Source organism: Canis lupus, chromosome X (genome assembly GCF_003254725.2).
Source record: "Canis lupus dingo isolate Sandy chromosome X, ASM325472v2, whole genome shotgun sequence".
Taxonomy (NCBI): domain Eukaryota; kingdom Metazoa; phylum Chordata; class Mammalia; order Carnivora; family Canidae; genus Canis; species Canis lupus.
The window spans coordinates 40728582-40748221 of NC_064281.1; the positions used below are offsets into that span (position 1 = coordinate 40728582).

General features: G+C 48.0%; 2 protein-coding genes and 1 pseudogene across 8 annotated transcripts in view; 2 read left to right on the plus strand and 1 right to left on the minus strand.

Annotated features, from left to right (window-relative positions):
• The first annotated feature begins 6482 nt into the window (after positions 1 to 6482).
• Positions 6483 to 7077, plus strand: LOC112673261 (myosin regulatory light polypeptide 9-like; annotated as a pseudogene).
• A 6477-nt stretch (positions 7078 to 13554) lies between these two features.
• Positions 13555 to 16079, minus strand: NDUFB11 (NADH:ubiquinone oxidoreductase subunit B11). The gene is made up of 3 exons (XM_025468957.3): positions 15565 to 16079; positions 13949 to 14079; positions 13555 to 13781 (listed from the first exon to the last, which is right to left on the minus strand). The coding sequence occupies exons 1-3, from the start codon at positions 15769 to 15771 to the stop codon at positions 13655 to 13657; spliced, it is 465 nt and encodes a 154-aa protein (XP_025324742.1). The 5' UTR covers positions 15772 to 16079; the 3' UTR covers positions 13555 to 13654.
• A 52-nt stretch (positions 16080 to 16131) lies between these two features.
• The window catches only part of RBM10 (RNA binding motif protein 10), a 29243-nt gene continuing 25734 nt past the window's right edge, over positions 16132 to 19640 (plus strand). For 2 of the 7 annotated variants that reach the window (XM_025468867.3, XM_025468868.3), the window contains exons 1-2: positions 16135 to 16589; positions 18504 to 18645. In XM_025468867.3, the coding sequence (XP_025324652.1) occupies positions 16325 to 16589; positions 18504 to 18645 (407 nt within the window). In that variant the 5' untranslated portion in view covers positions 16135 to 16324. Of the gene's footprint in view, positions 16621 to 18503; positions 18646 to 19640 lie in introns of all 7 variants that reach the window. The other 5 variants (XM_025468871.3, XM_025468872.3, XM_049107795.1 and 2 more) reach the window with 4 other exon arrangements.

A 19640-nucleotide genomic window follows, 5' to 3' on the forward strand; every position in this document is an offset into this window, starting at 1 on the left:
CCTTGACTCCTGACACATTATTGGGTGGCCTTTGCAAGAAAAGGTACAATACTGTCAAGACTGCAAATGTTCTGGAGCACCTGAGTGACTCCGTGGTTAGGCGTCTGCCTTCAGCTCAGGTTATGATCCCGGGGTCCTGGAATCGAGTCCCCCATCGGGCTCCCTACATGGAGCCTGCTTCTCCCTCTGCCTATGTCTCTGCCTCTCTCTCTTTCTGTGTCTCTCATGAATAGATAAATAAAATATATATTTTTTAAACTGCAAATGTTCTGCATCAGAAATAGTCTTATACTTTGTGTCCAGTCTCTAATAATGGGTACATTGTCATGTCCAGGGGGCAACGGCAGCGTTTTGGGCAGCGCCGGCCCCATAAGCCGCTTGATTCCATTTGGTCTCACCAGAGAACAGGCCCTTACTGTGGGCGTCTACATGGGTGATCCAGACTGACCTCAACCACTAACCATCCATTACTGATCCCCACAGGCCCCCATCATTGCCCCCAAGCCCCCATTGCTCACACCAGACGGAGACCCTTTATCAGACAAGACCCGCCCCCCCCCCAGTCTCTCAGGCCCTAAAACCTCAAATCAAGTTCCAATTTTATGCCAATTGCTGTTAAGTGGCTTCTGAGAACCACTTCTATTTCCTGTCCCCACCCCTAAGCCCACCTTCCCTAACAGCTGCTCTTTTTCACAGGTGCAGTGAGACCGCTGATTCTATCCAGCATGAGAAAACCAAATTGCTCTAAAGCTGTGCTTTTCAAATTTTTTTTAAAAATTTTTATTTATTTATGATAGTCTCACAGAGAGAGAGAGAGAGGCAGAGACACAGGCAGAGGGAGAAGCAGGCTCCATGCACCGGGAGCCCGACGTGGGACTCGATCCCGGGTCTCCAGGATCGCGCCCTGGGCCAAAGGCAGGCGCTAAACCGCTGCACCACCCAGGGATCCCAACTTTTCAAATTTTTTAAAAGTATCGTAAGTCTTTTCAAAACCAGACAAAGGGAGGAGGATCCACGTGGAATTGGGGTTTCCTCTTTAAGCAAAACCAGGTCACGCAAGAACAAGACTCCGCCTTTTCTGCAGTCGCCCCGCCCCCAGCCCAATAAGGCACACCTATTGGGTGATAAGAGTGTCAGTCAAAGTAAGACCCGCCCCTTGACGGCCAAAAGACACGTGCTACTTAAGGGAGGCCGGGCTCGGACGTTCTCACTGAAAAGGCTATCAATCAAGTCCCCACTCCCGCCCCCTGGCCGCGAAAGAGCCGCGGATCGAGCTTCCGCGCTCCTGGACAGGCGGACTGGTCAGTTTTCTACCCTCTGCCTCAGCACACCCAGCGACTCAGGAACCGGAACTCTTGATTGGCTGCCCGCCGCCCTTTCAGCCCTTTCAGCCTGGAGCCCACCATCTAAAGGTGTCAGAGCGGCTCTGAGGAACAGCTGATTAACCCTAGGGCGGTTAGGGGCCCACAGATCGGTCACAACTGGCTCCGCCCCTTCCCGAACACCTAATGGCGCCGAGACGGGTGGGCCTGCAAAGAGGTGGTGAGCTCAGCCCAGCTGCTCTCAGCTGGTCCCCTAAGGTGTCGGGTTCGGTGCTCGGGAAGAGAGACGGAGCCAGTGTTGTACGCACGCAGTGGAGCGAGGAGTCTGCGCAGCGGCGGCACTAAGGAACGCAGAGACCTGGGGGCAGGTCCTAAACACTTTTGAAGAGTAACTCCAGACGGCTGCTATTTTGTCTCTCATCTAGCGCACAGGGACTGACTTGTATTCAAAACTCTGGAGCTTCATCCTAGTCTGGGAAATTTTTCCGGCGTGTGTGCACATGTGTGACTTTTTAAAAAATATGTTTACACTTTGTAATTGTGTTTTCTGTATGGTTGTGTAATATGGCAATGGTGGTACTGTAATTAGCTTACAACTCTAGTTTAAAAGTTAGGAAGCAGGGGATCCCTGGGTGGCTCAGCGGTTTAGGGCCTGCCGTTGGCCGAGGGCGTGATCCTGGAGACCTGAGACCGAGTCCCACGTCAGGCTCCTGGCATGGAACCTGCTTCTGCCTACCTCTCTCTCTTTCTTTCTCTGTGTCTTTCACGAATGAATCAAATCTTTAAAAAATATATTCCTAAATTTAAAAGTTAAAAAACAGGGATGCCTGGTGGCTTAGCGGTTGAGCATCTGCCTTCAGCTCAGGGCGTGATCCTAGTTTGGGGGTTGAGTCCCACTGAGGAGCCTGCTCCTGCCTATGTCTCTGCCTTTCTCTGTGTCTCTCATGAATAAGTAAAATCTTTTTTACAAAGGTTAAAAAACAAACGTGAGAAATCACAACTATCACAATCTGTTATTGATTACACAATATGTAAAATACATAAACTGTAACATTGATAACCTAAATTATGCTGGGGAGAAGTAAAAAGTGTCAAGTTTAGGACTGCTATTGAAGTTAGCTTTCTACCAGCTTATAATAGGGTATTGTTATAATTTTAAGATACTTTATGTAAGCCTCGTGGTAACCACAAGGGAAAAATCTTACATGAAAGAACATGATAAAGAAGTCAAAGCATACTGATACCAAGACATCAAAGCACCAAAAAAGACTGTAGGATAAGAAACAAGGCATAACAGACCTACAAAAGAGCCAGAAAACAATGAACAGAATGGTAATTATAAATCCTTACCTATCAATAATTACCTTAAATATAAATAAATTAAATTCTCCAATCCAAAGACATAAAATGTCTGAATTGATTTAAAAAAAACAAACAAGACCTAAAAATGCACTCTCTATAAGAGACTCATTTTTGCCTTAAGGACACAGACTGAAGGTGAAGACACGCTAAAAGGTATTTCAAGCAAGTAGTGACCCATAAAAAGCAGGTGTAGCTATATTTATATCAGACAAAATAGACTTTAAACTAAAAATGTTGAGTTTGGGGCACCTGGGAGGCTCAGTCGGTTAAGTGTCTGCCTTTGGCTTACGTTGTGATCCCAGAGTCCTGGGATGGAGTCCCACACCAGGCTCCCCACAGGGAGCCTGCTTCTCCCTGTGCCTATGTCTCTGCCTCTCTCCGTGTGTCTCTTACGAATAAATAAATAAAATCTTTTTTAAAAATTAAATTTAAAGATGGTAAGTTTTATTAATCAAAAGTCTTTTTCAGATCCCAAACTGACCTCTCTGAACTTGTTTGGTTGTTTTGTTTTTTGTTTTTTTAAAACCCTAAAGCTTCCCCCAGAGAGGCCATGTCTGTGGGCAAGTGGAATTTTTCTGGAAAAGGGAGAAAGCAGATTCCAGATAAGAAGAATGATGGCCCAGAAGTCAATATGACTTAGAATCTTGGCAGAAGCAGAGGCTGAAAAGTGTGTGCAGAGTGTTTTTCATTTGGATGGAATCCGTTCAAATCCACACCCGCATGTGCACCAAGCCTCAGTGTGACATTCAGAGCCCTGTGTGATCCAGACCCAAACCATCAGTTCTGCCTCCTCTTGATGGGTTTAGGGTTTTTGAAGATTTCCTTCCTCCTCCCCTCCCTTCCATCCCCCCTCCCTCCTCTTTCTACCTCCTCCTCTCCTTCTCTCTCTCTCTCTCTCTCTCTCTCTTTGAAATAACCTCATTTATTTTTGTTTAATTTTTGGTAGCATGACCACGGTTAAAAGGACAACACACCCAATGCAGTTTGTGTGTGCAGTAGAGGCGGGTTGGGGGGGGTGCTCAACAATAAACGTAGAGAATAAACAGCAAGGGGGATGCAGATTTTAAATAAGGGGAGTCATCTCTGAGAAGCTGATATTTAGCAAAGTCTTGAATGAGGAGAGGGAGTTGGAAAGAGAACAAAAAAGAAGACTACAGCATTTCTAGGCCCCCAGAGGGTACCTGTACTTGACACCCCATGGCCTCCATCCATGGCTGCTCTTTTTCCAAACTTCAGCTGAAACCCTGGATCTTCATTCTGACCCTGGCAGAGTTCCCCTGATGCTCTCTACCTTTGAGATGACTAACTCCAAGAATCCTGCCACTCTTCTGAGTGCTATTGCTAATGGCCCTGACTGACCTAAGTCATTTTCCAAACCTTGTCTCCAGAAGCCACCACCACTTTCCATACCAGACCCCAAATCTCCCATAAGTGATCCCTAGGGATTCCCAAACCACCTTCTATTTTGAGTCCACAATCTAAACATTCCCCAAACCATAATTACCACAATTTCATTTTTTAAGGCACTTAGTAAAAAAAAACTTCCATGGTCACTAGATTGATGTTAATAAGGATTCAACCATTCACCCAATATTTACAAGTGGCTAATCTGTGTCGGGCATTGTTAGAAGCACCCACAAATTAATCCTCTCTTACTGTCATTAGCCCCTGCTGATAGAAGAGTAAAATGGGGAGGGGCACCTGGGCAGCTTAGCCATTTGAGTGTCTGCCTTGGCTCAAGTCATGATGATTCCAGGGTCCTGGGATGGAGCCAAGCCCTGGGTCAGCTCCCTGCTCAGTGGGGAGTCTGCTTATCCTTCCCCCCTCTGCCACTCCCCCTCCCATGCTAACTCCTTCTCTTGCTCCCTCCCTGTCTCTCAAATAAATAAATAAAGCATTCAAAAAAAAAAGAGTAAAATGGGTACATAAGGTCACAATCTGGGGAAGAGGCTGTGATTTGAACCCAGCCAGTCTGGCTCAAGAATCTGTGCCCTTCCAGCATCACCTTAATTCCAAAACCAGACAAAGACCCCACCAAAAAGGAGAATTATAGACCAATATCCTTGATGAACACAGATGCAAAAACTCTCAACAAGATACTAGCCAATAAGATCCAACAGTACATTAAGAAGATTATTCACCATGACCAAGTGGGATTTATCCCTGGGATGCAAGGCTGGTTCAACACTTGTAAAGCAATCAACGTGATACATCACATCAACAAGAGAAAAAACATATGAACATATGAAGAACCATATGATCCTCTCAATAAATGTAGAGAAAGCATTTGACAAAAGACAGCATCCATTCCTGATCAAAACTCTTCAGAGTGTAGGGACAGAGGGAACATTCCTCAGCATCTTCAAAGCCATCTACAAAAAGCCCACAGCAAATATCATTCTCAATGGGGAAACACTGGGAGTCTTCCCCCTAAGATCAGGAACACAACAGGGATATCCACTCTCATCACTGCTATTCAACATAGTACTAGAAGTCCTAGCCTCAGCAATCAGGCAACAAAAAGAGATAAAAGGCATTCAAATTGGCAAAGAGGAAGTCAAACTCTCCCTCTTTGCAGATGACATGATCCTGTAGTAGAAAAACCCAAAAGACTCCACCCCAAGAATGCTAGAACTCATACAGCAACTCGGCAGTGTGGCAGGATACAAAATCAATGTCCAGAAATCAGTGGCATTTCTATACACTAACAATGAAACTGAAGAAAGAGAAATTAAGGAGTCAATCCCATTGACAATTGCACCCAAAAGCATAAGATACCTAGGAATAAACCTAACCAAAGAGGTAAAGGATCTATACCCTAAAAACTACACAACACTTCTGAAAGAAATTGAGGAAGACACAAAGAGATGGAGAAATATTCCATGCTCATGGATTGGAAGAATTAACATTGTGAAAATGTCAATGCTACCCAGGGCAATTTACACATTTAAGGCAATCCCTATCAAAATACCATGGACTTTCTTCAGAGAGTGGGAACAAATCATCTTAAGATTTGTGTGGAATCAGAAAAGACCCCGAATAGCCAGGGGAATATTAAAAAAGAAAACCAGGGATCCCTGGGTGGCGCAGCGGTTTAGCGCCTGCCTTTGGCCCAGGGCGCGATCCTGGAGACCTGGGATCGAATCCCATGTTGGGCTCCTGGTGCATGGAGCCTACTTCTCCCTCTGCCTGTGTCTCTGCCTCTCTCTCTCTCCCTCTCTCTTAAAAAAAAAAATAAATAAATAAAATAAAAATAAAAATAAAAAAAAAAAGAAAACCAGAGCCGGGGGCATCACAATGCCAGATTTCAAGTTGTACTACAAAGCTGTGAAAATCCAGACAGTGTGGTACGGGCACAAAAACATACATAGATCAATGGAACAGAATAGAGAATCCAGAAATGGGCCCTCAACTCTATGGTCAACTAATATTCGACAAAGCAGGAAAGACTATCCCCTGGAAAAAAGACAGTCTCTTCAATAAATGGTGCTGGGAAAATTGGACAGCCACGCGCAGAAGAACGAAACTAGACCATTCTCTTGCACCATACACAAAGATAAACTCAAAATGGATGAAAGATCTAAATGTGAGACAAGAATCCATCAAAATCCTAGAGGAGAACACAGGCAACACCCTTTTTGAACCTGGCCACAGCAACTTCTTGCAAGATATATCTATGAAGGCAAGGGAAACAAAAAGCAAAAATGAATTATTGGGACTTCATCAAGATAAGAAGCTTCTGCACAGCAAAAGAAACAGTCAACAAGACCAGCCCCACGCAGCGAGCGAGCACCTTCTCCGCACCAGGGAAGCCCCACCCACCTGAAGCCAAGATGTCCAGTAAGTGGACCAAGGCCAAAACCACCAGGAAGCAGCCACAGCGGGCACTTCCAATGTCTTCACGATGTTTGACCAGTCCCAGATCCAGGAGTTTAAGGAGGCCTTCAACATGATTGACCAGAACCGAGATGGCTTCATTGACAAGGAGGACTTGCATGACATGCTGGCCTCACTGGGAAAGAACCCCACCAATGAGTACCTCGAGGGCATGATGAGTGAGGCCCCAGGGCCCATCAACTTCACCATGTTTCTCACCATGTTTGGGGAGAAGCTGAATGGCACAGACCCTAAAGATGTGATCCGAAATGCCTTTGCCTGCTTCGATAAGGAGGCTTCAGGTTTTATCCATGAGGACCACCTTCGGGAGCTGCTCACCACCATGGGTGACCACTTCACGGACGAGGAAGTGGACGAGATGTACCGAGAGGCACCCATTGATAAGAAAGGCAACTTCAACTACGTGGAGTTCACTTGCATTCTCAAGCATGGTGCCAAGGACAAGGACGACTAGGCCACTCCGGATGCCCATGCCCAGGCCCCTGTCCCACTCCTGTTCCCCCCTCTCACTGTGTATCAGCTCCATGCCCGTGATTCCACAGGACCCTCTCAGGGGATCCTCCCTCTGAGGGGCTAGGGGCCCAGCTCCTTGTGGAGGAACAGGCTGAGCACACACAGTGCCAGGCAAGGGGCCCACAGCCAACATGAAGCAGGTGTTCCACCATGACCTCCCCCACCCCAAGAGAGAACTGTCTTCTAGGGAGCTGGGCCTCAGGGCTGCTCCCCGCAGGACAGGCCCTCTGTCCTGTTGGAAGCAACTTCGCATGCACCCCATGCAGGGCATGACAGCTCTTTCCCAGCCACTGCCACTGCCACTAACCTCACCAAGGTCCTTTCTCAGATGGAAGGATGCCATACCCCTCCTCTGTGCCCTGCTCAGCCACCAGAACACAGCCCACCCCACCGGGAGAGTGATCCAGAAGATGCATGTAGGTTGGACATTTGACCCAAGGGAGACAGAATCTTAAATAGAAGTCTGAACACTGAAAAAAAAGGAAAAGAAAAGAAAAGAAACAGTCAACAAAACTAAAAGACAACCTACAGAATGGGAGAAGATATTTGCAAATGACCTATCAGATAAAGGGCTAGTGTCCAAGATCTATAAAGAACTTATTAAACTCAACAGCAAAGAAACAAAAAATCCAATCAGGAAGTGGGCAAAAGACATGAACAGAAATTTCACAGAGGAAGACATAGACATAGCCAACAAGTGCATGAGAAAATGCTCTGCATCACTGGCCATCAGGGAAATACAAATCAAAAAGACAATGAGATACCACCTCACACCAGTGAGAATGGGGAAAATTAACAAGACAGGAAACAACAAATTTTGGAGAGGATGTGGGAAAGGGAAACCCTCTTGCACTGTTGGTGGGAATGTGAACTGGTACAGCCACTCTGGAAAACTGTGTGGAGGTTCCTCAAAGAGTTAAAAATAGAGCTACCCTATGACCCAGCAATTGCACTGCTGGGGATTTACCCCAAAATACAGATGCAGTGAAACGCCGGGACACCTGCACCCCAATGTTTATAGCAGCAATGTCCACAATAGCCAAACTGTGGAAGGAGCCTCGGTGTCCATCGAAAGATGAATGGATGAATAATATGTGGTCTATGTATACAATGGAATATTCCTCAGCCATTAGAAACGATGAATACCCACCATTTGCTTCAACGTGGATGGAACTGGAGGGTATTATCCTGCGTGAAATAAGTCAATCAGAGAAGGACAAACATTATATGGTCTCATTCATCCGGGGAATATAAAAAATAGTGAAAGGGAATAAAGGGGAAAGGAGAGAAAATGAGTGGGAAATATCAGAGAAGGAGACAGAACATGAGAGACTCCTAACTCTGGGAAACAAACAAGGGGTGGTGGAAGGGGAGGTGGGCAGGGGTTGGAGTGACTGGGTGATGGGCACTGAGGGGGGCTCTTGAGACGATGAGCACTGGGTGATATGCTGTATTTTGACAAATCGAACTCCAATAAAAAAATACAAAAAAAAAAAAAAAGAATCTGTGCCCTTAACCACCATGATTGTCTTGCAATCATGGCTCTTGTTTCAAAGCTCTCTCTTCAGACACTTCCTTTAGGTCTTTCTCAAATGTCTCATCTCAGTGAGGCCTTTTTCCTGGCCACAATAGTTAAAATTCACACATTCACACATTCACACACACACACATTCACTCGCTTTACCCTTTCCTGCTTCATTTTTCTCCTTTACATTTATCACTATATTATACATTTTACTTATTGATCTAGCAATAAGCATTATTAAAAATTGGTATTTGGGGGATTCCCTGGGTGGCTCAGCAGTTTGGCACCTGTCTTTGGCCCAGGGCACGATCCTAGAGTCCCGGAATCGAGTCCCACGTCGGGCTTCCGGCATGGAGCCTGCTTCTCCCTCCTCCTGTGTCTCTGCGACTCTCTCTCTCTATGCCTATCATAAATGAATAAGTAAATCTTTAAAAAAACAAAATTGGTATTTGTTTTTTCCATTTATTATCTGTATTTTATAGAAGTCAGCTCCAAGAAGGCAGAGATTTTTGCCTGTTTTATTCACTACTGTCTCTCTCCCCTGTCACACAGTAGGAACCCAGTAAATATTTGTGGGATGAAGGAAGGAAGGAAGGAAGGAAGGAAGGAAGGAAGGAAGGAAGGAAGGAAGGAAGGAAGGAAGGAAGGAAGGAAGGAAGGAAGGAACTCTTCCAATGATGGTTGATTCCAAGGTGCCTTGTCGGAATCCTGGCTGGCCCTGGATTCACTCCTCTGTCTCATACACAACTGAACCTCTGATATATTGGCTCTGCTTACAAACATTAACATTTAAAAATTGGAATCATACCTCTCTGATCAATTTCTATTAAGAGTTTTCCCTGGAGTGAATTATAAGCCAGTTTAGTTCCTTGTTCAATGCCATACACTGGCACACTTAACCCAAAGCTGGTTTTGGCGATTTTCATTTTTCTGAAATTACTTACAGTGATTCATTTTTTAGGGGGGTTAATTTTTACAGTAACGATTTGATTCATGCATCAATTTTCTTATCTGTGTCATGTTTCAGCAATAATAGGTTTGCCCCAGATATCTCCTTAGCCTCAAGCTGCTCCTTGAACAGCTCAGGCACATCTTGCTTCAGGGACAGTACTAGTTGTTCCCTTCGCCAGAAATGTTTTTGCATCTGCATAGCTTGTCTCTTGTTTTCTTCATTTTTTCCCTCAAGAAAAAATCATCTTTCTTTTTTTATATACTTACTTTTAAAGATTTTATTTATTTGGGAGAGTGTGAGAAAGAGAGAAAGCATGAGCAAGGGGGAGGGGGAGAGGGAGAGGGAGGAGCAGGCTCCCCACTGAACAGGGAGTCTGATGCAGGGCTCAATCTCAGGGCCCTGAGACCATGAGCCAAGCCAAAGGCATTTAACCGACTGAGCCACCCAGGTGCCCTCATCTTTCTTTTCTTTTTTTTAAATCCTTTTTCAACAAGGCCTAAGCTAATCACCTATTATTTTAAAGATTTATTTATTTATTTTAGAGAGAGTATGCAGGGGTAGAGGGTTGCAGAGGGAGAGGGAAAGAGAGAGACTCTCAAGCAGACTCCCTGCTGAGCACAGAGCCCAACATGGGGTTCAATCTCACCACCCTGAGATCATGACCTGAGCCAAAATCAAGTGACTACCCTATTTACATACTAGCCTCTGTCACCTTGCACTCCTGATCCCCCTTGAATTTGTTTGCTTGTTTTTTTTGTTGTTGTTTTGTTTTGTTTTTGTTTTTTTGTTTGCTTGTTTTTAAGTGATCTCTGCACTCAATGTAGGGCTCAAACTCACTACCTGGAGATCAAGAGTCAGATGCTCCATGGACTGAGCCAGCCTGCCCACCCCATCCCCCTCAAATTTAATGCATGCTTACCCTCTCCCAACAGACAAACAAACAAACAAGCAGCTTGAGCAGAAGCCCTCCAGCACAGACATCCAGACACTAGCAGTTGGCGGTTGGCCAGTGCACACTGGAGCTGTAAGGACACAGGGATACGGGCAGGGAACTGACAGTATCTGTTACAGGGTCTGTGACTGTCTTGTTCCCTCAGCCTTGCACATAGTAGATGCTCTTTTAGATTGAAGGGTGAAGGAGGTTGGTATCTGTTATGTTGCTAGAGCAGAGCAGGGCCCTGCATATCAAGGTTCAAATATCCCTGGGGTCAAATGGCAGGGCATAGGTGCTCTGACCACTCACACCGGCCCCCACCCTCACCCCCAGCCTGGGAAATTCCTGAGGACAAGGATCCTGGTATGTATCAGGGCCTGGCATACAGTCAGGACTTAGCACACAGTAGGCAACAAACTTCCACCTCTTCATCTCACTGTGGTCCTTAAAAGGTCAGTGGCTCACCCAGAATGGCTACAGTGAGAATGATGGAGGGCGCTGAGTGATGGTGGGGATGTGGCGTTCGCCACTGGGGATCGTGGAGATTGGAAAATTGGTGTCATCTATCCAAGCTGATCACGTTTTACTCCATGACTTGTATTCTAGGTATATGCCTGAGAGAAATGAGGGCATCTATCCGAGCAACAAAAAGATAGGTACAAGAATGTTCACAGAATTATTCTTAATAGCCCCACACAGAAAACTACCCAAATGCCCATCAACACTGGAATGGATGGAGTGTGATTTATTCACACAATGGAAGAGATTACAGCAACAAGAATGGACAAACTACCAATTACATAACAACATGGATCCATCTCACAAACATCATGCTGAATGAAAGAAGCTGGACAGAAAAATGTATACTTGCACTTATATGGAAGTCCCAAAGCAGACAAAAGTAACTTAGGTTGTTCGAGGTCAGGAGTGGTCACCCTTGGAGCAAGGGGGGGGGGGGTGGCAGTGGAGCTGAAGGGAGCTTCTAGTGTGTTCATGTTGTTTCTTGACCTGGGTGCTGGTTATATGAGAGTGTCCAGCTTGTAAAAAGTAAATGAGCTTTGAAAGCTGTATGTACATTTTAATTCAATGGTCAGAATAAAAGAGTTTTGAGGTGGCCAGTGGGGCTGGGCCCCAGTGAAGGAGGTTGGGGGTAGGTGGTATTGTTGCCATCAGAAAGGAAGCAAAGGCATGGATTTCAGGATTTAGTCTTAAGTGCAGGCTCCAGTTTGGCCAGAATGGAGGTTTCTTTTTTTTTTAAGGTTTTATTTATTTATTCATAGAGACATACACAGAGAGAGGCAGAGACACAGGCAGAGGGAGAAACAGGCTCCATGCAGCGAACCTGACTCAATCCCGGGTCTCCAGGATTACACCCTGGGCTGTAGGCAGAGCTAAACCGCTGAGCCACCCAGGCTGCCCCAGAATGGAAGTTTCTTGAGATCCCGAGAGCTTGATGAGGAGGCAGAACGGGGGTAGGGGGCGGGGGGGTGCATTGGAGTGCTCATCCCCAGCGGCAGTGAGCCTGAAGGGCATTGATGGTAAGGGATGGCACCTATACCCGAGGTAACAATACCATGTTTCTCAAGCACTGTACCAACTCCTGCTGTAAGTGAACAGGCATGCCTGAGAATTTGCCTTCATGGAGCTTACCTCCTGGATGGGGTCATGGGGGGATAGGTTCTCCAGACCAACAGCAGGGTATGACGGCAACAGGCTGAGGTTTATTATAGGGAGTATTACCCCAGAGTACTCAGGTACTCGGTGGCTGGGACATGTCCCTTTCACTTCCAGTCCCAGTAACTACAGGCTGGAGGGTGGAGAGTGTACCCTTTACATGTTAGGATACTCTGCTTTGGGGCCTATCCTCAGGTTGGGAGACAGGCTCACAAGGAAGCACTCAGGGAGTGAAACTGCTCACGTGGTCACTGTTCACATGGACAGTGCTCCCACCTTGGCCACGTACCAGTGGACTAGGGCTCCTCTTGAGACTCAGTAGCTAGGGGTAGAGACATCACCTTCTAGCAGTGGGTCCAGCAGGCCAGATTTTCTTCTGGTAGCCAGTAAATGGGGGTTCCTGCATTCTCTGAAGTCCCAAGCAGAGAATGCACGGAGATGGTAGCAATGAGCATGTGGTGTGGAGTTTTGAGGTATGAGTTGTGGAATGGGGCCACCGGGGAGAGGGCAGAGATGCTAGGGGCATGACAGGGAGCTTAGATGTCCAGACTTAACAGGGATTTAGGAGAAACTCCCTGGAAATAAACAGCCAGAGCAAGTCTCCTACTCCATCTTCCAGAAACCAGAGAGACAGAATGAGCCCTTGATGCAAGGAGACAGCCTATTCCCAGAGAAAGAATGTGCAGGGGGAGAATTCCTGTGAGAGAAAGAGAGAGAGACAGAGAAGGGGAGCAGGCAAAGACACACATGCATACAGAGATGTGCGTCTTGAGGTAGAGACCCATCCAGACTCACCAAAACGCAAGATAGGCAGAAACTCCAAAGCACAGAGAGAAACTGAGAAGATAGCTAGGGAGACAAACACTCATCCTCAGCAGTAGAAAAGCCCTGCTCTGACACACCACCCTCAATCCCCAGTCATCCAGGCCCTTCTTCTAGGATGGTTGCCACTGATTTCTTCCTATATGCTACACCTCCATCCAGAGGAGCCCTGAGCTACCATATAAGAAGCTCAGACTATTCTGCTGGAGAGAGATGCCACATGGAAGGACACCAAAGTGCCAGATATGTGAGTGAAGAAGCCACCTTGGACGTCCATCCCAGTTAAACCTTCAGATACCCCTGGGCCCCCCAGCCACCATCTGACTACAACCACCTAAGGCCCCAGGAAGAGCCACCTAGCTAAAGCCCAGTCAACCACAGGACCATGGAAGATAATACTAAATTGTCATCTTAACCCATCGAGTCTTATGGTGTTCGTTACCCAGCAACAGATAACCAGAACACCCGGAAAAGGCTGCAGTGGTCTTTTAAGACCCGACACCCTGTTCCCACATCCCCCTCCCCACACACAACAAAACCAACACCAGCCAGCCAGACTTTCAGTCCCTTTAATTAGGTGCTCTAAAGAAACGGCAGAACGACAGGCAGGCAGTGGAGAAGGTGATGCTTCTTGAGCCCCGCTTGGTAACAGATCAGTCCTCATCCTCTGGCAGCTGGATCTTGCTGGGGTCAAAGCAGTTGGATTCCATGATGGGGAGGCCATTGGCCTCTCGGTATTTCACAAGCCTCTCAGCTTCCCGGCGGGCCCACTCCTGCATTCTGGAGGCAGTGGAATGGGGGAAGATGTGAGGGAGCTTCACTGGACACCAATCCCCATCTTAGCTCCCCCTTCCCCACTGGCACAAAGAATGGGATTCCTGGCACAGTCCCCTTCAACCTCCGCCCCCACCCCCACCCATTCCACTCTCTTGGACATTCCCATGCACCTGTAATCAGGCAGATAAGCTACAAAGGTGCTGCCAAAGACCAAGACAATGGAGAAGCCAAAGAAAAAGACGACCCGCATGTTCCAGAGGTCCACAACAGGATCCTTGTCGTAACCATGGGAGTCTGGGTTCTATGGCAAGAAGAAGAGGACAATGAGGGCTTCCTGTGGCTCCACAAAAAGCCTTATGCTGGCCCTACATCAGTTGGTCTCCGATTTCACCTCAGACCAATCTCCTCTCTCTCATTTAATTCCTCCTTCTAGTCTTAGGAGTTGTAAACTCCTTTCTACCACAGGGCCTTTGCTATTCCCTCTGCCTGGAAAGCCTTTCCTCCAGATCTCGTCATAGCTAGATCTGTCTCCTCATTCAAAGTGTTGGCTTCATAATCACTTCCCTTAGAGAGCATTCCCTAGTCACTTTATCCAAACTACAGGAAATTGCCACTTTTATAGGTTAAAAATGGTTGAATATAGCCAATTTCCTATAGTTTCATCTAATAAAATTACCCTCTACCCCTAAGTCACTCTCCATCTATTTATCTTACTGAACTTCCTTTCTAGCAGTTACTAGTTTACCAAGGTAGCATCTCCCTAGATCCTAACACATTGTCTTATATATTACATACTCAATGTTACTGTTTCCAAATATTTTACATGTTTATCTTCTGTGTTCTCCATTATCATATGAGCTCTACAAAAGCATGAGCTTTATTTGATTTCCACATTGCTGAACCTCTAGAGCCCTGAACTGCCCCTGGCATACAACAGGCCCTGGCTCCTTATTCACAAAAATGAATGAATAAGTGAATAAACATTCTATATACCCAAGCCAGAGGACAGTACTGATGAATAACCTACTGTGTGCCACACACAAACATCACAATATCCCAGTAAGGCAGAAAGTAGCAACAATAATTAACACCTTCTAATGCTGGATACTAAATACCAACTGCTGTTCTGAGCATTTTGATCCATTTGATTACATCAGGCAGATGTAGTATTTTATTTTCTAGAAGGTGTCCTAATACTTTCCCCATTTTACAAAGAGGCACCAAGGAGATAAGCTACTTGCCCAAGGTCACCAAGATGAGTAACTGTCAATGCCTGTATTCCAACTCCGGCATTCTGATTTGAGTCTCTGCTATCACCACAGCCCAGCAGACCTGGTTGGATCACACGTTCAGTTGTGCGAGTCTGGGCAAGTCACTTAACATCTTTATTTTTCAGTTTCCTCAGCTGTAGAATGGGTATGCTAATAGTACCTACTTCTAAACAGGGTTGTTTTGAGGATTAGATAACGTAAGTCAAGCGTTTAGAGCACGGGCACTGAGCAAGCACCATGTGAGTATCATTGTCATACTGTACTGTTTCTAATGTGTTTTGAGCATTGCTCACTTCAGGTTTGATATATGTCTGCAAAATAAAGGCAGTCTCGCCTCTGGCCCTGACCTGAGATTACCAGAGGACAAAGAAGGAAATCAAGCTAGGGAAAGTTCCCAAGTCTTCGAGGATTTCACCAGCAGCGCAATCCACAGCCGCCTAAGAACGTCCTCTACAGCGCCCCGTCCACCGGCCCCCGATTGACCCTTCTGGCGACCCGTTTCCCCTCCCTCTCACCTTCTCATAGAGGTTTTCGTCCTCCGGATCTGGGTCCTCCTGCCAGCGTACAGTCGGTTCCGGCGTCCGCTTTCCTGCCACAGCCGACGGGGCGATCACGGCCCTGGACGAGCTGGATTCCCAGCGAACATGGGCGACCGGGAGCCCTCGCGTCGCCGCTACTGCCAAAAGGCGGCGAGCGCCCAGACCTAACAGCCCCGCCGCCATGACAATGGTTCTGCAGGCTCTCAGGGGCGGGGACGGAAATGCGATTGTGCGCAGCTGCAGTTGACCCGAGCGCGACAATTGTCGCTCCGCCCCGCCGCACTAAATAGGTCCCGAGATTGGATTTGCTTCTCAAATGAGATGAGGCGCTGAGTAGCCCTCTGTCATGACCTCATGGGGGCGACCATTTTCTTAACCTCCCCCTCCCCCCGTCAGGCTAAGGAGTTTCTGGCGGATAACTCTGCCCCTTTCCTTGATAAGAAAGCGTTGACATTTGGGTGGGTGCAAGTCCCAGCCAATGGCACGGAGATTTCCCTCGCCCTCTGGGGGAAGGGGCGGAGTTTCCGTTTGTCTTTCATCTTCGAAGGAAGCCAAGCTTCTAAAAAGCGGGCCTCGCGGGATTAGCCAATAGCTACTCCTTTTCCAGACTTGCGAGCGTTCGCAAGGAGAGTGGGGAGGTGGCATACGCTTGCCAATCAGAGCTGGCCAGGGCTGGCCGTCGGCGGCCAGCGACCAATAGACGAGGCCGGCCAGAGCGCGCTCCCTTAGTAGGTGGATGGTGGTCGAAGCGCCGGCTCTCTGCTCGTCGTCGCCATTTTGTGCTGGTGATTGCAGCCGGCTGGGAGTAGGCGGCAGTGGGTTTCCTGGGGAGGGTAGCGCGCTTGGCGCTTCTCCCCTCCCCGCTCCTCCACCCTTCTGCCTCCAGCCTCGGACTTGGCGGTGGTGCGGGCCGGCTCCGGCTGAGCTGGGAGAGTTGGAGGAGGTGGCGGCGCGCCGAGGTGATGTCCGGGAGCCCTCCCTTGACAGCCCGGGCCGAGAAGGTGAGCGTCGTCGCTGGTCGTGGGGGCGGAGGTAAGGGGCCGGGGGCGGGCGGGGGCGGAGAGGAGGCTCGAGGGCGGACTGCGGGATGTGGGCCTGGGCTACGCACGGAACCAGGAGATGGGTGCATGGCCTGAGCCCGGGAGGGGGGTGTCTTCCCCCCCCCCTCGGTTTAGAGAGCGGAGGCGCGTGCGCGATTGGAGCACAGGATGGGTGCACGCGGGTTGGGGGAAGGGAGGGACCGATGAGAGTGGGCTAATGTGGCTTACTGTGTCTGCGACACGGAACTTTATCCGTGGAGAGGTCGAGGTCTTTATCCATAGGGGAGAGGGTGTGCTGTCTTCTCTGTGTGACTTGGGCACTTACCTGTCCATGGGAAAGTATTCCGTGGCTCTGGTTCTTATTCTTGGGTGGAGGAGGAGGAGGAGGGAAAACGTCTGTATGACTCTGGTCTTTATTCTTGCAGTCTCTGCTGTAACTCAGGTCCTTATCCATGGGGAAGGGTCCTTATCCATAGGGAGTCTTCTTGGAACTGGCCCTAATCCACTTGCTAGGTGGGGAGGGAGCACAAGGAATGTGTGTATGACTTACTGCCCCTTCTTTGGGGAGGGGTTCGTATCTGTGACTCTGACGCTCATCCTTTGAAAGGACCTCAGTGTGTGATTATGGCCCGTATTTATTGTGGGTTCCTGTCTTGTGATTTTGGTCCATTTTAATTCGGGGTGCGTGTCTGTGACTTTGGTCCCTATCTGTTGTGGATACCAGTGTGTGACTCTGACCTCTTTGCCAGAGTCTACTGAGGGTTTTGTATCTGGCTCTCATCCACTGGGGCCCTTGGTTGTGATTCTAACTCTTATCCATCTGGGAGCAAGGAGCTCTGGTTCCCAGTGGCTTAAGGAAGAAGAGAAAATTGGTTGTGTGTATACATGGAGGAAAGGTGTGGTGGCAACCTAGTGTTGGGCAAGTGTTACTGCCCTGCTTTGCCTGATTCCTGCTCAGAGGGTGGGGCCTGAAGATTCTGGGATACTTCTTGGTGACCCCCAGCCAGGTCACGTGGCTTTTGGGACTTAGTTCTCCTGGCTGCCCTGCGGATTGGGTGAAGTGACTGCCCTTCCATCCCAGCAGAACAGCACAATGGTTGGGAGCAGCCTCAGAAGGGCTCCTTTTGCCTCTGAATAAGTTGGGCCCAGAGCCCCAGGGAGAGAACCACCTTGGGACCTGGCTTCACATAAGAGACAGGGCTGGAGGCTGAGCTAGTTGCAGAGTGAGGGCCAAAGCTGTGTTGGCCAGGAGCCCAGGGAGGCGTCAACTGTCTCACTGAAGACAGCCAACATCTTATTGGGAGAATGATGAAATAGCACCTGGGGGCCCATGGAAGGAGCCTGGTGGGTGCCTACAACTCCTGTTGTAAAGTCTTGCCTCCATGCCTGATATGCCTGATTGTAGACAAGTCATCCAGCACCAAGAGCCCCCTAGGCAGATAGCTCCAGGCTTGGACTTGTCTACCGATCTCAGATGGCAGAGCCCTGATCACAGAATAAGTGGCACTACCAGGTCTCTCTGCAGGATGATCCCTCTCTGCTGAAGGCCTTGCTGTTTCTATTTTATTTAAGTAAGCTCTATGCCTAGTGTGGGGCTTAAACTCATGACCCCAAGATCCAGAGCTGCACATTTTACTGACTGAGCCAGCCAGGTGTCCCTGTCCTTGCTGTTTTAGTGGTATGGGCTATAGCCTCCCGTTTGTGAGGAAAGGAAGGAGCAGGCCCAGTAGAGGCTGCCTTCCCACTGTAGTCCCCAGGAGCACCAGGAAGTTGGGAAATAACGTCCCTGGGCTGAGGGACAGCAGATAGCCTTGACAAGGGATTCTCCAGGAGGCCCCAACTGCCTTGACACCTCCCTTCCTTCTACTTTCCCAGAGTCCCTGCAGGAGGCATCACCCAGGCTGGCAGATCATGGTGGCAGCAGCGGGGGTAGCTGGGAAGTGAAACGGAGCCAGCGGCTGAGGAGGGGCCCCAGCAGCCCCCGCAGGCCCTATCAGGACATGGAGTATGAAAGACGGTAAGTTTCCCACTCCCACCCCTACCAAGCATCCTAGGCTAATCCTCATGTAAAAATTGATCCAGTTAGGTGCTAGGAGGGGACTTCTGGGCGGAGGAAACAGTGCAGCAGATGATTGGTTTCTTTTCAGCAGACATTTACTTGGCACCTGTTGTGAGCCAGGACCTGTGCTAGGCTCTGGCAGTGCAGTGGTGAGCGAGACAGATGAGACTTCACCTTTTTCCCTCAGGGTCTCACAAGGGAGACCACACAGTAAACAGGTGATTAAGAAACAACTTGATAGGTGACATGGTTGGTTGTGAAGTTGGGAAAGAATCAAGAGAAAGGAAGGAATGGAAGCTGAGGCCCAAGTTTCCAGTTTGGGTGACTCAGATAGGCTTATGGTGCCATTCACCAAGGTGTGTACAGCCACTGCAGGAGGAGAGGCAGAAGTGGGTGACAGGTGGGTGGCGGGTTGTAAACGCCTGTGGATTCTAACGGGAGAGGTGTGAACTGTGGCTTTGGGTTGGAGGGATGGATGGGAGTGGTGCCTTCAGTCAGGCATTTGTACAGGACAAGTATGGGGCAGACCATGTCAGATAGTGGAAGACTTCAGGGACAAAGTGGGCTAAAGCTGATGGGATACTTGTCTTCGAATGGGATACTCTCATGGTTACTTTTATTTTTTTTCCATGTGGTTATTTTTAAACTGGTACAAACAGGAAACAGTCGGGACACTTGGTAAAATACAGAGATCTTGGGCCAACCCTTACCATCCTGGTGGATCTCCCCAGTTGATTATCATGCAGATGATCTATTCCTGACATTTTAAAAGTGCATAGGAAAGTAGACCTAATCTTCCAGAAAGCCTCTATCAAGTCAGTAGATTTATAAAAAGTCAGGGAGGAAATAATTTTTTTAAATGTCTTACAAAAGGTTTCTTCTTCTACTACCCTTTTTAAAAATGTTTTCTGAAAAGCGAACCTAAGTTTGAGATGTGGTCATCATCTAGTGTT

What these genes read in the sequence shown, in the direction of transcription:
- NDUFB11 (XM_025468957.3), bottom strand. Translation starts at nt 15,771, where the DNA reads ATGGCGGCGGGGCTGTTAGGTCTGGGCGCTCGCCGCCTTTTGGCAGTA. An exon ending in ACGAAAACCTCTATGAGAAG is followed by an intron (nt 14,080 to 15,564) that starts GTGAGAGGGAGG and finishes TTCTTGCCATAG; the next exon opens with AACCCAGACTCCCATGGTTA. An exon ending in GCTTATCTGCCTGATTACAG is followed by an intron (nt 13,782 to 13,948) that starts GTGCATGGGAAT and finishes CACTGCCTCCAG; the next exon opens with AATGCAGGAGTGGGCCCGCC.